Source organism: Lissotriton helveticus, chromosome 8 (assembly GCF_964261635.1).
Source record: "Lissotriton helveticus chromosome 8, aLisHel1.1, whole genome shotgun sequence".
NCBI classification, from domain to species: Eukaryota; Metazoa; Chordata; class Amphibia; order Caudata; family Salamandridae; genus Lissotriton; species Lissotriton helveticus.
This window is the reverse complement of record NC_136069.1, coordinates 1,195,177,451-1,195,199,598: the sequence shown is the minus strand read 5'-3', so window position 1 is coordinate 1,195,199,598 and position 22,148 is coordinate 1,195,177,451. Positions and strand designations below refer to the sequence as shown.

Below are 22,148 nucleotides of genomic sequence, written 5' to 3'. Positions count from 1 at the left end.
CAGTGTAATGCTGAGGTCAAGCTTGACATGAAGATGATCATGCAACGTATGCAGCTTAGCCTCATGCTCATAGATCAAAACATGTATACACTGAACGTACGTATGGACACCATTGCTCAACACCTAAACAAGCATAGAGGTCGCATCACAGAAGCGGGAAAGAGAATCTTCACCATGGAAGTCAAGCAGCACACAGACAATGAAAAACACCTCTATATGGACAAAGTACTGTCCATAATCAAGGCAAAAAATGATGATTTGGAAGCAAAATCACACAGAAATAACCTACGAATAATAGCTGTCACAGAGTTTACAGCAGTTGGGAAGATGGACACCTTTCTCAAGAAAATTCCAGTGGCACTGTTTAGAGCTGATAAATTCTCTAAATAATTAATCGTAGAAAGAGCTCATTGATTACAGATGCCCCAGCCAGGCCAATCATTGCCGGACTGCTGAATTTCAAGAACAAAGACACTGCGCACCTACTTGTAAAAGAAAAACAAGACCAACAATAGTGTGGAAGCTAGGTCTCATAATACCCTGACTTTATGATGGCAGCCCAGGAGCACAGATGTGCATGCCTACTAGTGAAAAATACTTTAGCAACTAGACATCACACACAGCATGCTATTGTAACACGATTAAAAATTACACCCTGAGGAAAGCACACAATATTTACAGAACCAAAATGAGTGAATGCAATCCTTTAATGCCTAAAGAACATACATGCGGAGCCACTGTAAATAAATTATGAACGTTCAAATGTAAACCCTGACGATGATGAGTAAAAGCTGTTGGTACCCGGCTCCCTCACCCTTGGAGAGACCAGTGTGTTCTCGTATTTAGGAAAAGTGGACTGAAAAGAAGGCTGGAGCAGGTTGGCCATGACCTGACAATGGCCATGGAGGTACCTGAACATCAGTAAACTAGTATTTATCTCTCAGCAGGGGTAGAACCTGCTAATCCCAGCTGGGGGATTCAAATAAATCTTTTTTTCCTTGGGCGGTTATTCATGGCTAGTAAAACTCGTGGTCCAGCTACTTCCTACCTCATATATGGTAAAATCCATGGTGACTTTCATAGTTTTTAACTATATTTTAATTTCATTACAGCTACAATTGAGAGATGGGATGAAAGGGCGAGCTTTTGGGTGGAAGGATCCAATTCAACAGTTGTTGGGGTAGTTGGTGTGGGAAGGGGAGATGCAGGGGGTATTTACTATTGGAAACTTACTTAAATTTCCAGGTCTCGTCAGATTTGCTCATCCTTGTCATCGCATTTGGATGTGCATCTAACCCTGCATTGGATCACAAGCTCTATCCAGCTCTGAGGAGACATAGAAATGGAACCTAACACACTTACAGGCAGGGATTATACATTCCTCACATGGAGCTTGTGGTGTCTAACTAACCCCAGGAAGAAGTGGTAATAACTGCATAATACAGAGACAGAGCTTAGATATAGCCTTTCTACAAGAAATGCACCTTACACCATTAAAAAAAAACTATTTTTTTTAATGGCCCACAATGAGTATTATAGTATCATAATCAACCTATGCCAGGGGTTTCCCCACTCTTTTCAGATGCGTCACTCCACTTCGCTTAATCAGATCAGTAAGTGACACCATGGGCAGATACATCATAGCACTGGGTATACTTGTGACTAAACATATAACCCTAGTAAAGTTTTAGGATCCCCAAGATAGATGATCCTGAATTTGTCTACAACTTAAGGGCACATCTTCAAAAGATTACTCCTAAGGCAGTGTTATGGGGCGAGGTCTTACAAACCATTTTGGATCCACACACCGATAGTTTGCACACATTGATCAGGGAGCTTACACCGTTAAAACATTATAAAAGACAGTGAACTTCTTCAAGTATGGCAAAACAGACACCCCTATTTAAGAGAGGGAACATATTACTGGGCCAAACAGAACCTGTGGTCTAGAAATGACTACTAACTTCCAACAAGTGACTTAAGTATAAAGGTGACAAATACAGAAAACTTAGCTTGACCCTTCCCAGGTGGTTCTTGACCTTATACTGGTTGACATGTCTCCAGAAGAGAGTTTGTTCGGATGTCACCAATAATACTTTCGGACATGGGGTTCTGGGAGGACATGCATGCAGAATATTTAAATAACTTTAAAGAGAACAAAGACTCGATCAAGTAGGGGACCACTCTTTGGGAGGCCTTTAGATGGTATTTAGAGGCTACTGCACAACAAAGCAGCATGGGGTGCTTAGAACACTATTCCATTACATTGCAATATTAGAAAGGGGCATTAAATAAACCTAACTATGAAAAATAGAAGCAAAGAAAAAAAACTCAGAGGCTGAATCGCTGAATATAATGAAATATGGGACCATGAAACTAAGTACCTAGGTAAGGTGAGAGACCTGGGTATACACTAGCCTCCATTAGAAGGAATCACTGGGTCACTAAGGATGTGATCCAAATATTGAATGATAATGGACAGTTACACTATGAAGCTACATGGATACACAAGGCATTTAATAAACCCTACACGGATCTCTGTGCTTCTAAACATATGAATGCACCTGAGCGGACTCCTGAATAGCTTGCTGACACAGCAATAATAAGACTGAGTGATGCACGATGTGAATTCTTAGTACACACACTCATGATCGAGAAAATTAAAGATGTTATCCAAAGCCTGCCTAATGGCAAGGGCACTGGATCAGATGGACTCCCAGTTGAAATACATATATCAAGCATACATATCCTGGCACAGCCACTTCTAGAGGTCTTCAGCGAAGCAGTGACAACCAGCAAACTACCACCTTCTGTGCAGGAAGCCATTATTATAACTCTGCTCAAACCCAATAAACTTGCAGAAAGCTGCAAGTGATGTAGACCAATGTCACTAATCAATTGTGAGGAAAACATTATCGCTAAGACCATCAACAATACAATCATTTTGATGATGTTAGTATTGGTCCTACCAGATCAAGAAAGATTTGTCCCGGATACATCAACAATGCATTATATTTGCACTATATTCCAAATAGTACATAAAATTAATCTGGAGGAGCAAGCCATTGTGCTTCTTGTAGATGCCATAAAGGCATTTGACTCACTAGAGTGGAGCTATCTTATGGCTGTGCTAAGCGACAAGGAAATAACCCCCATTTCTATTCTTGATCAAGCTGCTGTGTACACAACTTGCAGCTAAGCTTTACATGGATGTTGCCTTCTCGGCTTTGTTTGTAGTATTGATTGGCACCAGGTAAGGCTGCCCCCTATCCTCTATGCTGTGGAACCACTGGTGGCGAAACTTAAACACATCATGCCCAGCACACTTTGCTGTTCAGAGACAGCTCCCTACTGATATCACTTTATTCAGACAACATAATCCTCTATAGCAGAAATCCACAGCTTAGCCTTAACCCTACCCTCAGAGAGTTCACTAATTTTGGTGGTCTTTCTGCCCTAGTCATTAATTGGAGTAAGTCAGCGCTCTTCCCATTCATGATCAGAATAGCTAGATTTGAATTTCAATCAATCAATAAGGGGACTTGTAAAGCGCAACTACTCACCCGTAAGGGTCTGAAGGCATTGGGGGGGCTGCTGATCCACTGAAGGGCACTGTGGTTCAGTCGAAGAGCCAGGTCTTGAGGTCCTTCCTGAATTGAAGCAATGACGGTGATTGTCTGATTTGGAAAGGCAGGGTGTTTCAGTTCTTTTCTGCGAGATAGGAGAAGGACCTTCCTCCAGCCATGGTCTTGCGAATATGTGGGATGGTGGCCAAGGACAGATGGGCGGAGCGGAGGTCTCTGGTGAGTGCATGGAATGAGAGGCGGTTGTTAAGTTACGCAGGTCCCGCATGGTGTATGTAGGACTTTGTAGGCATGTGTGAGGAGCTTGAAGGTTATTCTTTTGTTGACTGGGAGCCAGTGGAGGTATCTCAGGTGGCTGGTGATGTGGCTGCAGCGGGGGATATTGAGGATGAGTCTGGCTGAGGCATTCTGAATGTTCTGCAGGTTCTTGAGAAGGTTCTGGGTGATGCCTGCGTAGAGTGTGCTGCCAAAGTCGAGTCTGCTGCTGATGAGTGTGTGGGTGACTGTCTTTCTGGACTTGGTGGGGATCGGCTTGAAGATCTTTCTGAGCAGGCGCAGCGTGTGGAAGGAGGATGATGAGACAGCATTGATCTGGCAGTTCATGGTGAGTGAGGAGTCCTGGAGGATTCCAAGGTTTCTTGCTTGGTCTATGGGTGTGGGATCCAAGATCTGTGGGCCACCAGAAGTCATCCCAGGCAGAGGGGGTGGAGTCCAGGCTGAGGACTTTGTGGGGATTTGTGCAATCCCCTATTGAAATATTTGTGTATTTGAAGAAGCCTAAATATGGAGAAGATCCTTCCCCACAACTATGGTAAAGTAATCAATGATTTGGAGGACCAAATTGCCAAATACCTAAAACTTCCACTCAAAAGTGCTCACTTTGCCACTGGATTCAAGCTAGCCTGGCTGAGGAGGGGTGTCACTCTGAAACCGGTCCCAGGATGCTTGGTCCCGATCCAGGAATGACCTGGCTTGGCAGTTCAGACTGCACTGTTCCCATGAGGAACAAGATCAAGACTGATTTGCATATAGTTGGGTCTGAACGGGGGTAGCGAAGTGAGTTAAAGAATGATGATGGATTCAAATCAGATCTGTGACTGGGGTGAGTGTCTGAAAAGTTTCACCGCTCCGTTCATCATCTCCTTGTCAGTGGCGGCTCCCCCATTGGGCCATGGGGGCATTGCCCCACTGCTTTCTTCCGTATACTGTTGTAAGCATGTACTGATTATGGGAAAAATTGCATTCTTTAAGTGACAATCCTACTTTTTGCGCTGGCTGGAAAATAAAAATATTGGTCATGCTGAAAAAAAAAACAGATTGTAACCTGAATCTGAGCTCATCATTGCAGTCATGTTGTTTGGACACTTCTGCATTCCCAAATGAGTTATCATTCCATTCTGGATTTCAAATGCATCAAAGTTCACAATACAGCTCTTCTTTTGGCATAACAAAAGTTTAAGCCCCCCACCACAATTTACACGGAGGGGCCCGCTACAGATTTAATCCGGAGCGCTCAGGCCTGAGTACTGTGCTGAAGGGGCCCCCTGCAGCTCGGGGGTCCCCCCCCCCGCACCGCAGGGATGCGGGCCTGTGTTACACCCCACATCAATAAGTCTTCATTGCCATGGCATTATTTGCATATCTTGTCCCATTGTATACAAATCAAACCCTAAAACGTGCTGCAAACTGGTGATCTTATGTTAGCGATGTACAACCTTGAATATTCAGAAATGTGAGTGCTCTATATGTTTTATTAACAGGTATTTGGCGGAATCCCTTGGCAAGCTTACTTTCAGCGAGTTCTTTCTGCTTCTTCAGCGACTTACGCTCAAGTGCTTTCCTTCTTAGCGGCATTTGGCTGCCTGGTGATTGCTATTCCATCAGTGCTGATTGGTGCAGTGGGAGCATCAACAGGTAAGCAAAGGTTTCTTTAGAATTAGTGTTGCCAAGGGAAATGCACGCTTCTGACTGCCTTGTTGTATTGATTTGACAGGAAAGGAGCTATCAGCACACCTTTCTATTGTTGTTCCTGCCTTAGTTATTCAAAAAACCTTTTCATGATACAGTTTATAATTGAAATACTTGTATTTTGTCTCTCTATGTAACTGTCAGGAGGATAAACCTAGCCTCTACCTCTGCCTCCCTCTCTACTTTGGTAACAGTTTATGATTGTGCCTGCTAATCTCCTGTTAAAATGTGAGGAGGGCAACAGAGGGTTGGGGGTAATAACAGGTTGAGGGGTGCAAACTTATAAGACATTACAGCAACAAATGAATGAGACCTGGGTGCCAGACTGGATCTTGTATGCATCTCTAATCACTAGTATATGCAGTAGACCTTTGTATTCTCTACCATTCCTATGTGACTCTTAGAGTATATCCATTCCTATCCCTTCCCTATGTATATAGAGATAACTCTAATCACTAGTATATGCAGTAGACCATTGCACTCTCTACCATTCCTATGTGACTCTTAGAGTATATCCATTCATATCCCTTCCCTATGTATATAGAGATAATTATAATCACCAGTCTCTTCTTTGTGTGACTTTACATCTTGTACATTTGCAATTTTTTTTCTGTGTGTATCTTTTATGTAATCCTAAGTCCTTATGTTTTGCAACTGGTTCTTATGTAAAGCGCTCTGACACCTTCGGGTAAAGTTCGCGCTATATAAAATCGCATTAAATAAATAAATAAATAAATAAAATGTTCCATGTGGACTCTACTGAATCTGAGATTTAGAGTCAATGGTATTTTTAGCTTTGCCGTTTTCTAAAAAAGTTGAAGCATGAAGTTGCTTGTTCTAACAGGTACAAAGCTAAGTTGAATTTAATATAGAACTCTGGCAAGTGCAGAAACGATTTCTGATTTGCTAAAACCTTTATCAATTCATTGCACATCATTAGTCAGTGACAGCCTACCCCACATACAAATGGGTCAGAGCAGTGATGAACACATTTTCAACATCTAATGTACCAACAGACATGTAACGAGTTACCAAATTATTCAGAAAGTCAAAGTAACCTATGAGGGACCACTCCGGGTTGTCAGCTGATGCTGTCTGCACTGGTCGCATCCTTTGGGGCAGATTTACAAGCCCCTTGCGCCACTAGTACATCACTTTTCCAATGTTAAAAATGACGCAAAAGTGGTGCAAGAGGCTTGTAAATAAAGCCCCTTTGTTTGTGGTGTTGTGACTGGGTTTATTCTGAGTATGAAAGCAATGATTGTATTCGGATGCGCAATGTAGCCCTCCAAGCATCGCTTAATTTGGAGAAACAATACTGGGCAGTGGTTAATTTGACAAAATATAAGCGACAAGCCCTACGGCAGCTTGCGCCACCCATTGCTCGTACCGTAGAGTGCAGTGACATAGAGTGCAGTGACGCAGAGTCAGAGCCTCCAGCATTTTACGATTTTGTGATTCGCTATAAAATTGGAAAATCAAGTAAGGGTTGCGATGTCCGTGATATGTACCATTGACGCAGTAAAAAAGTAAGAGGTTGTGGAGAAGTGTGGCTCACTGGTTAGAGGAGGCAGACCTGGAAACAGAGGTCAGCCCGGGACCAGGGTTCAATTCCCGGCTCGGCGGGGTCTTGAGTCCTAAAATGTCCATGGACTCGACAATTCTCGCTCCGGTGCCTACTCGATTCACGGGTTCACACTCTGAGACTCTGGGCAATAGCTTGCTTAATCTCCACAACGGCCCCTCGCGGCGGGATGCCTGGCTTTCACCTTGCGGATACCCTGCCGGGGTTATCTCACAGGGGAATACCAGGACGGGTTCCCTAAGCAAGCGCGTAGAAACCGCTTGGTGATTTGCGTTATATAAATTCCTGTACATTTACATTTACAGGCTCACAATTTAATTACAGCATTTGTTTCCTTGTTTAAAAAGTTTTGACTGAATATTGGCTGATTATTGTCATTTCGCGCCGCCGTAACAGCTGTGATCAGGGCACAAGTCCTAAAATAAGAAGTAGGGGGACTCTCCAAGTTAGGTGGTGTCAGAGGAAGTGATGTCACGACAGGAAGTGACATCATGAAAGGTAGTCCCCTCTTATTACAGGGAGACCCGCTTCACTTGGGGGGGCCACGTTAATGCACTGTGGCATGTAGCATCATTCTCTGACAGTCTCGACGCGCAGACCAGCAGTTTACAGAACATCCTTTCCTTTCGATACAATGCCATCCAGGTTGGATTTCTCACAGGCTACCAGGGGACTGTCATCACTTACTAAATGCGCGTTGCCAACTAGCTACTTACGCAACACGCATCCTAGTACACGGAAGCACTGGGAAACAATTCCACGGAATCACGCTCCAGCGAGCTCCAATATAAACAGAACCGTTCTCCAACCGCCAGGCACCACCACCACCACAGCACACAAGATTGACAGCCAGCCCTGTACTTGGGAGATCCACGGGGCGGCCGTGCGGGCAAGTTATGCCATCATTGAAGGTCTGGGAAAGACATGGCTTGGTAGTTCGGACTGGACTGTTCCCATGAGGCACAGGGTCAGAGCTGATTTGCATATAGCCAGTGTCTAACCCAGGGTGGTGTGGAGTGCAAAAAAACGATGGATTTAGGCCCAGATCCTTGTACTGGGGTGAATGTATGACATTGTTCTACATTCTGTCCATCAACTGTATTTTTTGCAATTTTCACCCCGAGTGGGCTGGGTATGCTCAGACGTGAGTCCCAGGCTCTCCACACCACTGGAGTCAAGCTATCCAGGCTGAATGAAGGCTGATAGCCAGAAACCGGTCCTTGGATGCTTGATACCGGTCTGGGAAAGACATGGCTTGGTAGTTAGGACTGGACTGTTCCCATGAGGCACAGGGTCAGAGCTGATTTGCATATAGCCAGTGTCTAACCCAGGGTGGTGTGGAGTGCAAAAAAACGATGGATTTAGGCTCATATCCTTGTACTGGGGTGAATGTATGACATTGTTCTACATTCTGTCCATCAACTGTGTTTCTTGCAATTTTCACCCCGAGTTGGCTGGGTATGCTCAGACGTGAGTCCCAGGCTCTCCACGCCACTGGAATCAAGCTATCCACGCTGAATGAAGGCTGATAGCCAGAAACCGGTCCTTGGATGCTTGATTCCGGTCTGGGAAAGACATGGCTTGGTAGTTCGGGCTGGACTGTTCCCCTGAGGCACAGGGTCAGAGCTGATTTGTATATAGCCAGTGTCTAACCCAGGGTGGTGTGGAGTGCAAAAAAACGATGGATTTAGGCCCAGATCCTTGTACTGGGGTGAACGTATGACATTGTTCTACATTCTGTCCATCAACTGTGTTTTTTGCATCATTGAAAGTCCAGCTGTTGGGCAGGGGGAACGGCGTCCACCTGGTAAAATAAGTGACGGGACGCCGTCCACCTGCGTGGTACCCCGACTCGAGTCCTGACTGTGATAGCTGCTTCATGCTGCAGTATTTACAGATTTACACTACAGTTCATGGAGCAGTCAGGAGCAGGTCATGGAGGCCTGTGACCCAGCTCAGGCTCCAAAATCCGTTTTCGGAACCTCGCAAATTAAGGTCTTAAAGCTGAGAGTTAACAAAGTGGTGAGGAGGAAACTGCGGGAAGGTAGCAGTCTGCTGGGAGAGAGGTGTGGTGACTGCGGCACGCAGTACTGTTCCAATTATTTCAGTAGACTTGTCGCACTTGTTGATATTTTTTGTTGCATTCTGTTTTTGAAACATGTCATCGCCGTCTACTGTTTCAGCAGTGGATGCATTTGTCTCAGAATTAAAGTAAAATGGGGATCGCTATGGTGAAGGACTAAACTCTTCAAACAGTGCTGTGCTTTTTTTATTCCACAGGGTGCTAACATAATGCTCAAAGGTGGCAATTAGAAGATGGGGCCAGGTATATTATCAGGCACTTTAGGGCCAAACGACTCAAGGAGCTAAGCACTCAAAGCTTTCATCTTAGTGTCACCAACAGGTTATGTATTTGAGTCCCACTAAAATCAATTCAGGCTTTCAGCCTTCAAAGTCGATCAACTAAATTGAACTAAACTCAGTAAAGTGAGTATCTATTTTTTACAGTTCATTGAAATGCCAAAGGCTGCAGCATTTAGCACCCTTTAAAAAATAAATGTATTTTCAGGGACATTGCCATTGTCAGATAAAAGCTTTTTGATGCAATACGACAAAAAAACTACCATCATCAAGGTATGAGCGAGAGGGCTCTGTGTCCCTTCTAGGCTATCGAAATTGTGATGCCTTAGTCCTTTCTGTCCCTTAGCCTCTGAAAATTACATAATTTCAATATTGGAACGCTTCACCTTAGATCATAAACTCCCTCCGAGTTCATCTTTCTTTTTTTCACTTCAATAGTGAAAATATTCTTGATGCATGTGAATTCCTCCACCACTTACCACTGTTAAAAATATAATTTACATCACACACAATCAATAACAATGAGCAAAAAAAAAACAGAAATGCTGACAGCTATCTAACCAATAGAGTTAAAAGTGAATTGGGGCAAGATTATCACACTGATTTTGAGATTGTGGTCCTCCAGGCATAACATGCATAGGACAGTCATGGAGACAACAGATCATTGAATTAGCTTTGTGCAGGACATCTATGTTTCTTGAGCTCCAGCCATTGTGTAAACACACCTTAGCTGCTGAAAAGCACCTCTTCACAAAACATCTTATATGACTGAAAAATAACAGAAGGAAACCCTGCACCGATGTCCCAGGCATCATGCCCATCCACTCCATACATCATATCATCCTGCTCCTCTACCCATCTGTGCTGTAACATCTCTAATTAGCTAATATTGTAACATTTGGGGGAGATTTACAAAATCTCCATTCAATGCATCATAGCCCTCCACGAGGCTGCGCTGCGTTGCGCGACAGGGAGAGAACGCTGCTTCGCATTACTTTTATGTTACTTCCAGCCAAGTTTAGTGCTGGAAAGTGAATAATAAAAAAAGATTTTGCGCTGTTTTGAGTCACTTTTGTGGTGCAAACACGGCACAAAATCTTAGTAAATCTCCCCCTCTGTGTCCTACATCCGATGGATCTGGGACATGGGATAAACAGCCCCAAGTCTGCACAATCTCACAAAAAACAGGATGAATAGCCACCCTGCAGTATTGTGCTTCTTACCTTATGTCACTGGAATTATGCACATGGTAACAGTGTCTCTGAAAAATCTCACTTTATTCGTACCAAGTAAACACCCTAACAAAGCAGTAAGCAACTGAAAGATGGCCAGTCAATCTTTGTGATGGTCCTTCCAATTCACAGGAACATGTGCCACTATAATTTTAGTAACTTTAGATCCGTCTGAACTATAAACAATTTTTTTGTTATCATTTGCTAATTGTGCCGCAAATGGTGGATTACGTGACAAATGCGGCAAATCCATAATTATGCCAAAATCTCCGCAGCTACAGATTCGCATAGTTCCAGTGGCCCTGTCTGTGCTCCAAAATGTTATTACAAAGGAATGTATTACAAACAAACACTCCCAGATACTTTAAATCCGCTTATTTTAAAGTGGAATAATCTGATGAAAGAGTTTCAATTGATTTAAGGCCAAAAACAAATGATTACGAGTAAGATAAAGTGGCACAATAATGCCACATAATTTCCTTTTTTGTACCACAAAATTTCAATTTTTGTGTCGCAAGATTTTGTCATTTGTGCTGCAATATCCTGGAAGGCCAGTAGAGTAGAGTGGTGCAGAGTACAGTGGCGTAGAGTGTTGCGGAGTAGAGTGCAGTGATGTAGAGTGCAGTTGCGTAGAGTAGAGTGGCGCAGAAAAGAGTATAGCGGCGTGGCGTACAGAGGCGTAGAGTTTAGCGGTGTAGATTAGGGTGGAGCAGAGTACAGTGGCGTAGAGTGCATTGGTGTAGAGTAGTGTGTTGCAGTGGCATAGAGTGCAGTGGCGCAGAGTTTAGTGGTGCAGAGTAGAGTGGCCTTTAGTGCAGTGGCATAGAGTACAGTGCAGTGGCATAGAGTATGGTGGCATAGAGCACAGTAGTGTAGTGTAGAGTGCAGTGGCATAGAGTGCAGTGGTGTAGAGTGCACTGGCATAGAGTAGAGTGGTGCGGAGTAGAGACGAGCAGCACATAGTGCAGTGAGTGCAGTGGTGTAGAGAAGACTGCAGTCCATAAAGTACAGTGGCGTAGAGTGCATTGGCACAGAGTACAAGATAGAGATGTGAAGGAAAAGAAGCAACATGGAAGGGGAGTGGGTGGGATGGATAGAAACTACATGGACAGGGGTATGGGAGATTAACTGAATACACAAGCACTCATATGGATTGGTTGAACACACACAAAAAAGTAGCTCCGAAAACAGGAGCAGTGAATGGGCAAAAGCGCTTGGTCCATGCTCCAGGGGATGGCCTAACACAAGAAGAGGACATGACCCATGCATGCATGGCAAATGGGAATGAAGGAAATGAAAGCGACACTGAAACTAGCAAATGGTAAGCTATGGGCATGCTCCAGGGGATGGCTTAACACAAGAAGCGGACATGACCCACGCATGCCATGGCAAATGGGAATGAAGGAAATGAAAGCAACACTGAAACAAGCAAATGGTAAGCTGTGGGCAGAATGTAAGCCTATTGTATTGTAAACTACATGCTTTGCAGAGGCAGTACATGCGCTGACTAGGCGAAACCTAAAAATAAGGTGGATATGAGACTGGTATGTAGTGATGCAGATTGGAGAGTGCAGAATAGGACTTGGTGTAGTGTCAGAGTATGAATATTTAATGCACAAAATGATGTATTTTGAGAGAGTTTTCAAAAGAGTTTGCATGATAATGTTGGTTTCACCTGTTATTTGCTAATTAAAAAAAACAAACACAAACGTCATAAAGTTCATCAGCACTGCAAAACTTCATAAAGTTAATTAAAATGTTCATGAACGTTGTAGAAAAACAATACGTAGAAGATTTTGCACAACTCTTTTGCACAGTACTTGCTTGCTAGTGAATTTTAGGGCAATGCCACCACTAGAAAAACGCACAAAGTCATGTTTGTTTTTAAATCCAAGAATGATGATGTCGAAAATTGATAATTATAATAAAGTTTCACTGCAATGAGCTCAGTCTCAGAATACATCATGAGCAAATATATTTGACCAGCTAGCACGAAAATTGGGAAGGGGAATTGACATGAAACGTGATCAGAAGGTAATAAGGAGTATCACAATTCCTAGAAGGCCTGCAGAGCAAGGCTGTTGTTGTATGCCAAATTATCAAAGATAAAAATTTTGACCTTTCAAAATATCATGGAAAAATATCAACTATAGGAATAAGTTTAAGGTGGGTGTACATATAGTTAGGGATTGATTTACTACTCGTATCTCCACATAGTTAAGGATTGATTTACCACTCATATCTCCACATCTATTTACCTTGAAGATATATATAGATATATATCATGAAGGTACGTACATATGGATTTTGGCATAGTAAATCTATACTTACCTATGTATACCTACCATCATAATATTCTTCTGGTTGACATTGTAGCCATGCTATTTTGGCAGGTCGCTATTTAAATGTTCATATCGTGGTTGTAGAACCATAGCTGCTTTATTATAGTTTGTGGTTGGATAATGATAATAAGTTGTCCCTTAATCAAGCCACTTCTGGAGAGTATCCAAACTGTGCCTGATCTACATCACCAAAGACTGACAGAAATCACAATTCAGATTAAAGGGTCTCATGAACTAATATTACTGCTTCCATTACATATAAACAAGCATCAACGTGGTAAAGTGGAAGAATCAGCGACTGTGACGATGAAGAAATACATGGGATAATGTCTAAGGATCTCGAGAGCTAAATAGGCAAACAAATGCTAGGGGGAGAGATTGGTAATGAAGAAATTTCTGCTATAAATATTTTTTTTTGGGGGGGGGATTTGGGTTATAAGAACGTGACTGATTTTTATAAACTTTACCCTTATTTTTCGGGGAGGAGACACAGAATCAGTCAATTTATAAAGCCCGCGGGGGAAGTCAGGCCAATACCATTTTTAAAGAAAAGGTTTGCTTACTCTATGATGCAGCATACAAGCCATATCCAATCTGTCTGAAAAATGTCTTATTGTAGTGAATAACTCTGTCTTCCCTCACAGTAATAGGAAGATTAAGGCAGCGGCCAATCCTTTCCTACAGGGCTTACAATGGAAGGAAAGCATCTGCACTGTCCTGTATGGCCTGTTCTCCCTTACGCTGTTAAAACTAAGAATGTTTTCTGTATGGGTATCCATCCCACAAACGGCTTAGAAAAGAGGCAAATTTGGCTATGATCCCCATATTCTCCTACAGCCACATTCTAGAGTCGGACATGACCCACAAATATTTGCATTTTACCCACAGTTTAACATGCAAATCTCAGAATGATTAAAGGGACATTCTGAGTTAATTACCAGCAATTCTTCCACAAGAGAACATGTAGTTCAAATTGATCAAAGGTACAAAGAAATAATCTTTGCATAACTTTGGCAAGACAAACTAAGTGAAGATGGGGTACATTTTTCACCTGATTCCCAGGTTTCCTTCAGATCCTAAAACCAGAAGATCTTTTGGTGAGAGCTGTGACATGTGGAAGACAAATAGGCGCAATAGCTGGGACACACCTCTGGGGAAGTAAGTGCATTATACCGGGAAAGCCATCCCATGACAAAGTAGGAAGTGGATCTTATAGTAATGGGTACATCTCCTAATTTTTTTATGAAGGACCAGGGAGCAGTCCAACATCCACGTACCCAATGTGGTTTTCTAATTAGGAAATTAGCGTGAGGATTTAAAACATGCAAATATTGATGTCTGTAATGCACATGACACTCTATACTAAAGAAGGCATGCCACCCACAACAACACTGTGCTCTGGATGAGCCTGGTCACATATATTCCTATCATGCTGGTTATATTGCCAAAAATGAATCGATCACGATGTTTGGTGTATCTGCTTCTTGCTAATTCAATGTTCTTTTCATGTGCCTCTTTTGTTATTTCTGTGTTTTAATAGGTCACTAGTGTAGTTGAGTCGACTACAATCCTAATGAATGGGGTGTAAGTCTTGTAGACAAAAACTATTAGTGTTTTTTCTTCACCAAGCTGGGGATTCAATTTTCTCCTGATTAGAAAGGGGGCTTGATCACTAGAAAAAAATAGGTAACAGATATAGGGTCCTGCAGAATTGCAATAGATCCTCTTGGACAATAAAGGCAAGGAATATGTAGACCTATTCATTGACTTCAGAATTCACAGACAAACTATCATCTAAATATGACCAAGTGAGAATACAGGAGAATCATTTTCCCATTTATTCTCCAATCTGTTTTTAACTTTTAGATAGAATAAAAGCAATGAGTAGAGATCCGTCGTCAATTTTAAACACCCCATACCAATCTTCCTAGATATTCCTATTAGTGTCCTCCAACATTGGAGGCAGTCAAGTTGCACGTTTGCAACCCGATTAGGGATAAAAAGATCTTCAGCAAAGAGCCCCCTTATGGGGCCCATTGGACATTGCAGTGCCGGCCCCATTAGAAGCCTGGCCCGATGATGAAACATGTCACCCTTGGGTAGCTAAGGGCGTGTGCTCCACTAAGCAAATGCTTCTTGAGAACATTAGAATATGGATATTGAATATACTATCTGGGATCCCCAATGAAATGGCATACTTCATTTCTATTGTTTATTCCAAACCACATGAATGCACTGAAATCCATTCAGTATGTTCATCAAAAAAGCAAGTGAAGGAACCATTTTGTGTCTAGAAAGAAACAAAGAAACACACAAGTAAGATTTGAGTATTTTCGGTAATGGCAATATGTGTCAGGGTCAAACCTATACTTTGATGGAGGTCTGAAATATGTGAATTTGGCAAAAGATTAGGGCTTGCTTTCACACACTGACATGGTACAATGCTCTCACTGATAATTCAGGAGCCACATCCTTGTGGATTTAGATACAGGCAAAAAACAATCAGCATATTGATTATAGCAGTGCAAATGTTTGTAGTTTTCACTGTGAGATAGGGTTCTGCATCATATATGAAAGCATCAAATAGCAGACCTGCAAGCAAATTCCTTGTAGTATACCCATCCCAGTCACAAGTGAATGGCCCTGGAAGTTAGATGGCATTGAGGTTCAAACAGACAGAGTGTGTCACTTAAAACAATCTCTACATAAAGAGGACTAGATGCTCAAAGTCCTCCTGGTAGTGACCATCTAACAGTGGGGTGGCTCTCAGGTTACCTTGAGACTCATTTGTCACTCTCCTTGTAACTGCATGCAATCCTTCGTGATTCCAGATCAGGATCCTCAATTTCTGGAAGATACATTGTCTTGCACCATCTTTACTAAGAACTCCACTATCCTTATCCTACTCAGAAAAGAGACCAGCGTCAATACTATCCAAATATAAGTCCAGGTGGCTTCACATACATCTTCATAATACTTCTAGATTCTACCTCTTTCCGTTGTCATATGCTTTATGGCAAATTATTTAAACCCTATAATTTGGCTAATCTATAGCTAAATCATTTATATCAAAAGTCTCACATTCTAATACTTCTGAATCAGAATCTTACAGCTCCCTGATGCAGCTCCCTAATGCTTGGAGTAAGTTTTGAATAAGTTCTGGACTTAATGTCAATGCTTGTGGTTAAGCTGCAGCTTGGTGCTCTCTGCCTGTACCTGATTGCTCTTCACTTAGAGGGGGTTCTAACTGGGGCACATTTGGCTATGTTGTTGTTGATTGCATGATTTCCAGTAATTGCAGAGGCAGCACTTGTAAGCTGTAGGGGAGAATGGACCACATGATACGATTTCACTCAATCAATGGGCATCTGTCCCAAGTAATGATGGTAAAGTCACCAACTATGTTTCCTTTGTCACTAGCACTTGCACAGGTGTCTGATAGGCAGGGTCAAATTGTATCTTCTTTCCCAGTCCCTCTGTTACATGTACTCTAACCTTCGGTAACCAGCTAATCTGAGTACACGATGATGGGGCTGTGGCGGATTCACTCATGCTTTGCCAAGTAAGCTGTAAATCCTTTAACAGATCACAATGTGGCAGATCATCTGGGTTCACTGCTTCTGAAAGATCCAGTACATACATACTGACTCTTATACGGTGGTCAGTTCAACCAAATGTGTGGCATATTATTTAAAGCTCTCTGTGCAATATTTAAGTTCTTTAGCAAGAGTGCACCAATACTTAACACCCTCACTGTCAATGCTTGCTTAAGCAAATGTTTGGCTCTCTTAATGACACCGGAAGACCTAGGCCTAAAGGGGTGTGATAATTGCAGGCTTAGTGGCACTTCAGCAAGTAATTTCACTAATGACTTATACATAAAAGCTAGCACTTGTTCTAAGTGAAAGATACAAACTCCACTGATTGCTAATAAGTACAGCAAGCCTTTTGTAACTGCATGAACATAGTCTTGCACTGTTGCCACACCCACATATTTTGTGTGCAAGAAACTAGCTCCATCTGTATACATTTGTAATTTTGTTATTGGCTTTAATGAAATGAAATGATCCAGGTAAACAAAAAGCAAGTGTTGCGCTAATTGCACCAAGGGAGTTTGTGGTGGCCTCAGAATGGTGGAATGTATTCTTTGCTGGCAAATGTTACACTCTCGATTTGTAAAATATGAAGTGTAGGTGCTCAAATCTTTGTCTGAGGCCGCACCTACTTTACTCTGGCTCCACCCATTTCCTCCAGTGGCTCCACCCACTTCCTCTATTAGCCCCACCCACATCCTCAACTGGCACTGTGAAAAGTCAGATGAATTTCTGCAAGGGACCTCTACTTCCTGGGACTGTCTTTTGATAAAACAGCTGAGTTTGTGTGACAATGCACCCGCCCCAACTCCAAATCATCATGTGACAAGTTCAAATCCAAGCAAGGGTGACTCAGACTTGCATACTTATGAAACCAATAAAAACGCACCATTGGGTTGTGCTCTACATACAGCATGTCACCCTGGGGCCTGTTTTCATAAAGGTCATCTGTACTGAGAGAGGTGGAGCACAATGTGTTTTTGAATACTTTGTTTACAGTGACAGTGGTCACATTGTCCCAGTGGCAGCCTATCTCCACATAGATTGGAGGTGACACACAGTGCAATTTTTCTGACAGACTCCCGTGTCAGAACTGCAACAGATGTCACAGGTACGGATGCATCTGTACTCTTCAGTACCTTTCACTGTCCCGACGTGCACTGCCCTTTAAACCTTTGAAATACATGTTTATCCGAACCCTTTCCCCTCACACTGAGAGAGGGAAGTGTTGCTTATTATGCACAAATGCGCCAATAACGTGTCCCCTCCAGAACCATTTACCATAAGAGCCACCAAAACAAGTGTGCTGTGCACGAAAACCACACATGTGCATTAACACACCAACTTCATCTTCGTCTTAATTAGTCAAGGAGCACATGTGATAGAAACACATTTAAAAAGGAGTAGGGTAAAAACATCAATCAAAGTGAGTGTGGACATTACATGCTTAGGGGCGTAGCTATCATAAGCACCGCAGTTAGGGTCACAATGGTGCCCAGGGAGTTGATGAACCACTGAACTTCAGTTATGCCAAGTGGCTTCTAAATCCAGGGATAGGAGGATCATTTTTCTTATTGCGTTAGAGCCCATTGCCCCCTTATCCACTCCACTGTAACTAAGCATCTTCACCTTGCACCAAAGCATACATTATGTGTTGCTAATGTGAATTCTTCTGCACTGCTGTTCTGCTCTTTCTATCCTTGGGTGCACGAACATGGCAATGCCGGTTTATACAATGCCTGTAAAGTCACCCAGGTATTTATGCCCGCTAGTACTACTGATGATCATTCCAGGCAGTGATGGCGGGGTAAACCTGTGGTATCCTACAGAGCATGCTGAGGATGCACACACAGAGCCCCACAGGAGTAGCAAAGAGATGCAAAATTTAGGGGTGGGCTTTATTAATTTACATGGAATGACAGCCAAAAGCAGCCATAAAGACCCCACCCTTGACAACTTGTCCAATGCAGAATGATGCCCAAACGAGAAAGGCCTCCACTGCTTGAAATTCAACATTCATGTGAAAAGGTTGTCAATTGGAAAGTCAGCGCACCACATCAAACAGAAATCGAGCAGCCTTGCCAGTAAACTTCTGATAATGATACTTATTGCTAAGTATAAAGAAACAATGCGTTTGCCATGCCAGTTTTTAAACTTGTAGCCTGCAGATTATAAATAGTCTTTTACAAAGAGTGCTGCTATTAAGCTCAAGTGGCACGCAGACGCGGTATTCATTAGCCCCCCAGCATACTCTCCCACCCCCACAGCCCCTCCCGCCACCAGGACTAGGGCTGGAAGCCACTACTCTTCACGCAATATAACTGGCTTCGAATTAATTTAATTGAGGACATTGCAGGTGGTTGACAGACCTACTCCTGTCAGTTGTTTTTTCACATCGTCTTCTTAATCTGCATATAAGGCACGATTACAACTTATTTTACATTACAAGCACAAAAACCATGGCACGCTTAAAGAGCTCCTTTACCAGTGTATTTGCCTATGATGGGCTCATTTATTAAGTGTGGTCTGTTTGGGAAGGAATGGAGGATACTTCAAGGGCAGGGGCAGGCCTTTAACTTCGTAACCCCGGCCGGCCCTATCTATTGTGATATATAATAAATGTGTATGTGGGCCGGCACCGGCGGCCGCTACTAGGCCAGGGCAGGCACAGTGCGTCATTGAGTCTTGTGGAGCTTGAGCTATGGAGGATACTATTACTACTAAATTCAATGGCAGGGGCCGGGTAGGGCCTTTAACTTTAACACCGGCCTGCCGGCCCGTCCCTATCATGGTAATAATGTGTGTACAGCATCGGCGCCCGCTACTAGGCCAAGCCGCAGGCCAGGAACAGAACAGTGCGTCATCGAATGGATCCTATCCTTTCATGAGCTGATTTAATCATGCTATGTCGACTTGATTGGTTGCATATTTCTCGATCACCAATTTGCAGAATGGTTACTTTATGGAGACTATCTTTTCCTAGGAAGTGGTTTTACTTTCCCGGGAAGCCAGCAGACAGCCTTTTTTTAATATGTGATTACTGCTGAGGATATTCCCGATTTGATCCTAGTTTGCAACCAGTAGCTACTTTGCATTTCTGCACCTGTAAAACAGATTTCATCAACCAATGAAAGTTGTCTTTTGAAGCCAGCTATCCATGCCTAGAACAGCTTATCTCCTATCTCCTCCCTCCATGAAGCTTTGTAACCATTGATTACCATTGTTTTAAATCTACATTGCACCTGTGCACACAAAATGAAATATGGTATGCTATTAATGTGGGAAATGAAGCATTAGCTTTCTGCAAGGGTAGGAGGAGAACATTTAATGCTATTATTTATGCAGTTGAGGGCTTCTCATGTATATGTTTTATTTTAAATTCTGAATCATCAAAAACTGCTTACGCAACTGCACATACTGCGGAGTACCGCTGGTTGGTGCCCACTACAAGCTACGCTGACCCACTTAAGTAAAAACCATAACAATATTCATGTAACAGCTCTTCTGACAAGGTCTTGGAAATTGTTTGATGATCCTGGAGACATTCCCTTTGTTTTATGTTAGATCATCCTCAAATGGTTCTGCCAAACTGGCTTGATTTGGGGTCATACGAACCAGGACACATATAACGCATTGGCATTTGATACAATCATTTTATTGGCAGTCCCAGAGATGGTATTGGCATCACCATGATTATTTTCTTACTTTGTGTGGTGGGCCTTTCTTTAATGAGTGCTGTCTGTATTACTGTGAGAATATTAGCCAATAGCTCAAAATACTCTTCTGATGTAGAATACAATTGAGATTTGAGGGCAATTGGTGTTACATTGTACTTCATTTATGCATATCCTGACTGGTTTAGAACTATTTGCATTACGTTTTTGCTTCTTGTCTCATGCTAGTAAATATGCCATGCAATCATGTCCCTTTGCAAGTCCTTAAGTTTGAGAGTGTTCTTCTTTTTAGTTTTCCCCTGTAAATGTACGGATTGTCAACTGGTACCAAGGTATTATATAGTCTGCATTACGTTGAAGATATGTTCACCCAAGATTCAGAATCACTTTAATGCTTGTATTTTCCTAAGAATGTGTGAGTGCTCTAATATTCCATACTTCTCTAGAAACTCCGATATAAGGGGCATATTACCAAGCCTGGCGATATTGGATTATCTCTGCTTTAGCGGCCGTTTTTGGCCGCTAAGCGGCGATAATTATATCGCCCTATTAGCAAGCTGTCGCTAACTGATGTTAGCGACAGCTTTTAGGCGATAGCGAGCGGTTTGGGGCCCGCTTTGCATGTCAGCGATATTTATCGCTTATGACATGCAAAGTGGGCATACCCAACCAGTTAGCGACTGAAAGCAGTCCCTAACGTCGCTATCGCCTATTAGCAAGGCAGGCGTAGCGATGGAAATATTTTGTGTGTGAGGTGCATCATTATTCCAGTACTGTGTGCTTTTTATCCATCAGTTTTGGTTCAAAATTGATAGTCCAGAATTTTTATTTATTTATTTATTTATAGTGTTTTATATAGCGCGGACAAGACCCGTGGGTATCAGAGCGCTTAACATATGGATAACAGATTGACATTATAGTAACATTTATAGCAGCAAAACATATATAGAGGTAGAGGCAGTATGCTATCTAGGGAGATCAGAAAGGGGATTACATAATGACATAGAAGATTAAACAATTGACATTATAGTAGCAGTTATAGCAGCAAAAGCAGATCTGAGGTGGGAGGTAATGTGCTATCTACGGTGATTAGGTAAAATATATTCCTAACGCCTGAGTAGTTAGCGTTAGGGGGTGCATATGATTTTAGGTAGTGTCATAGTCATACATTCAAGTTCTATGAGGTAGGATTGTATATTATTAACAGGTCAATATCAGCGTAATTAGCCATAAGAGTAGTAAGGGTATAGCTAGATGCATCGATCATAAATATTAACAGGTTAAGGTATGGGTAATATCTTCAGGTGAAAGACATAGTGCAGATATCACCTAATAGTGAGGTAGCAATAGATTGTAAAGCCGAGGCTTGAGTGGCATCAGTCATTTGTCTTATTGATCTTCCAATAGTTCGTGGTGACTCCAGTCCTCTTTGGCAGAAATGTTCATATCACTAGTCTGTGGGCATCTCTATGTAGGGTATTTACTCATCATGTGGCTTTTCAGTTCCCTTTTAAATGCTGCGAAATTTTGAATCCTCCTGATGTAAGGAGGGAGTGAATTCCAGACTCTGGGGGCGGCTCCCGAAAAAGCTCGGTCATAGGTCTTTTTTTTCTGGAAGAAGGCCGGCCGCAATAGCAGCTCTTTAGCGCTTCTTGTTGATCTGTTACCTCCCGATATCTTAATTTTCTTGGCTAGATATCTCGGCATGTTGTAGTGGACCGCTTTATGTGTGATGCAGGCCATCTTCATTTTAATTCTAGCATCATAAGGTAACCAGTTTAGTGCCTTCAGGTGAGGAGATATGTGGTC

The 22,148-nt window shown here is 42.5% G+C and overlaps 1 protein-coding gene across 1 annotated transcript in view; it reads left to right on the top strand.

Moving 5' to 3' along the window:
• The window catches only part of LOC144773236 (high affinity choline transporter 1-like), a 182,996-nt gene that overhangs the window by 111,916 nt on the left and 48,932 nt on the right, over nt 1-22,148 (top strand). Inside the window, exon 4 of the mRNA XM_078658143.1 lies at nt 5,345-5,498. Coding sequence (XP_078514269.1) covers nt 5,345-5,498 — 154 coding nt within the window. The remainder of the gene's footprint in view (nt 1-5,344; nt 5,499-22,148) is intronic.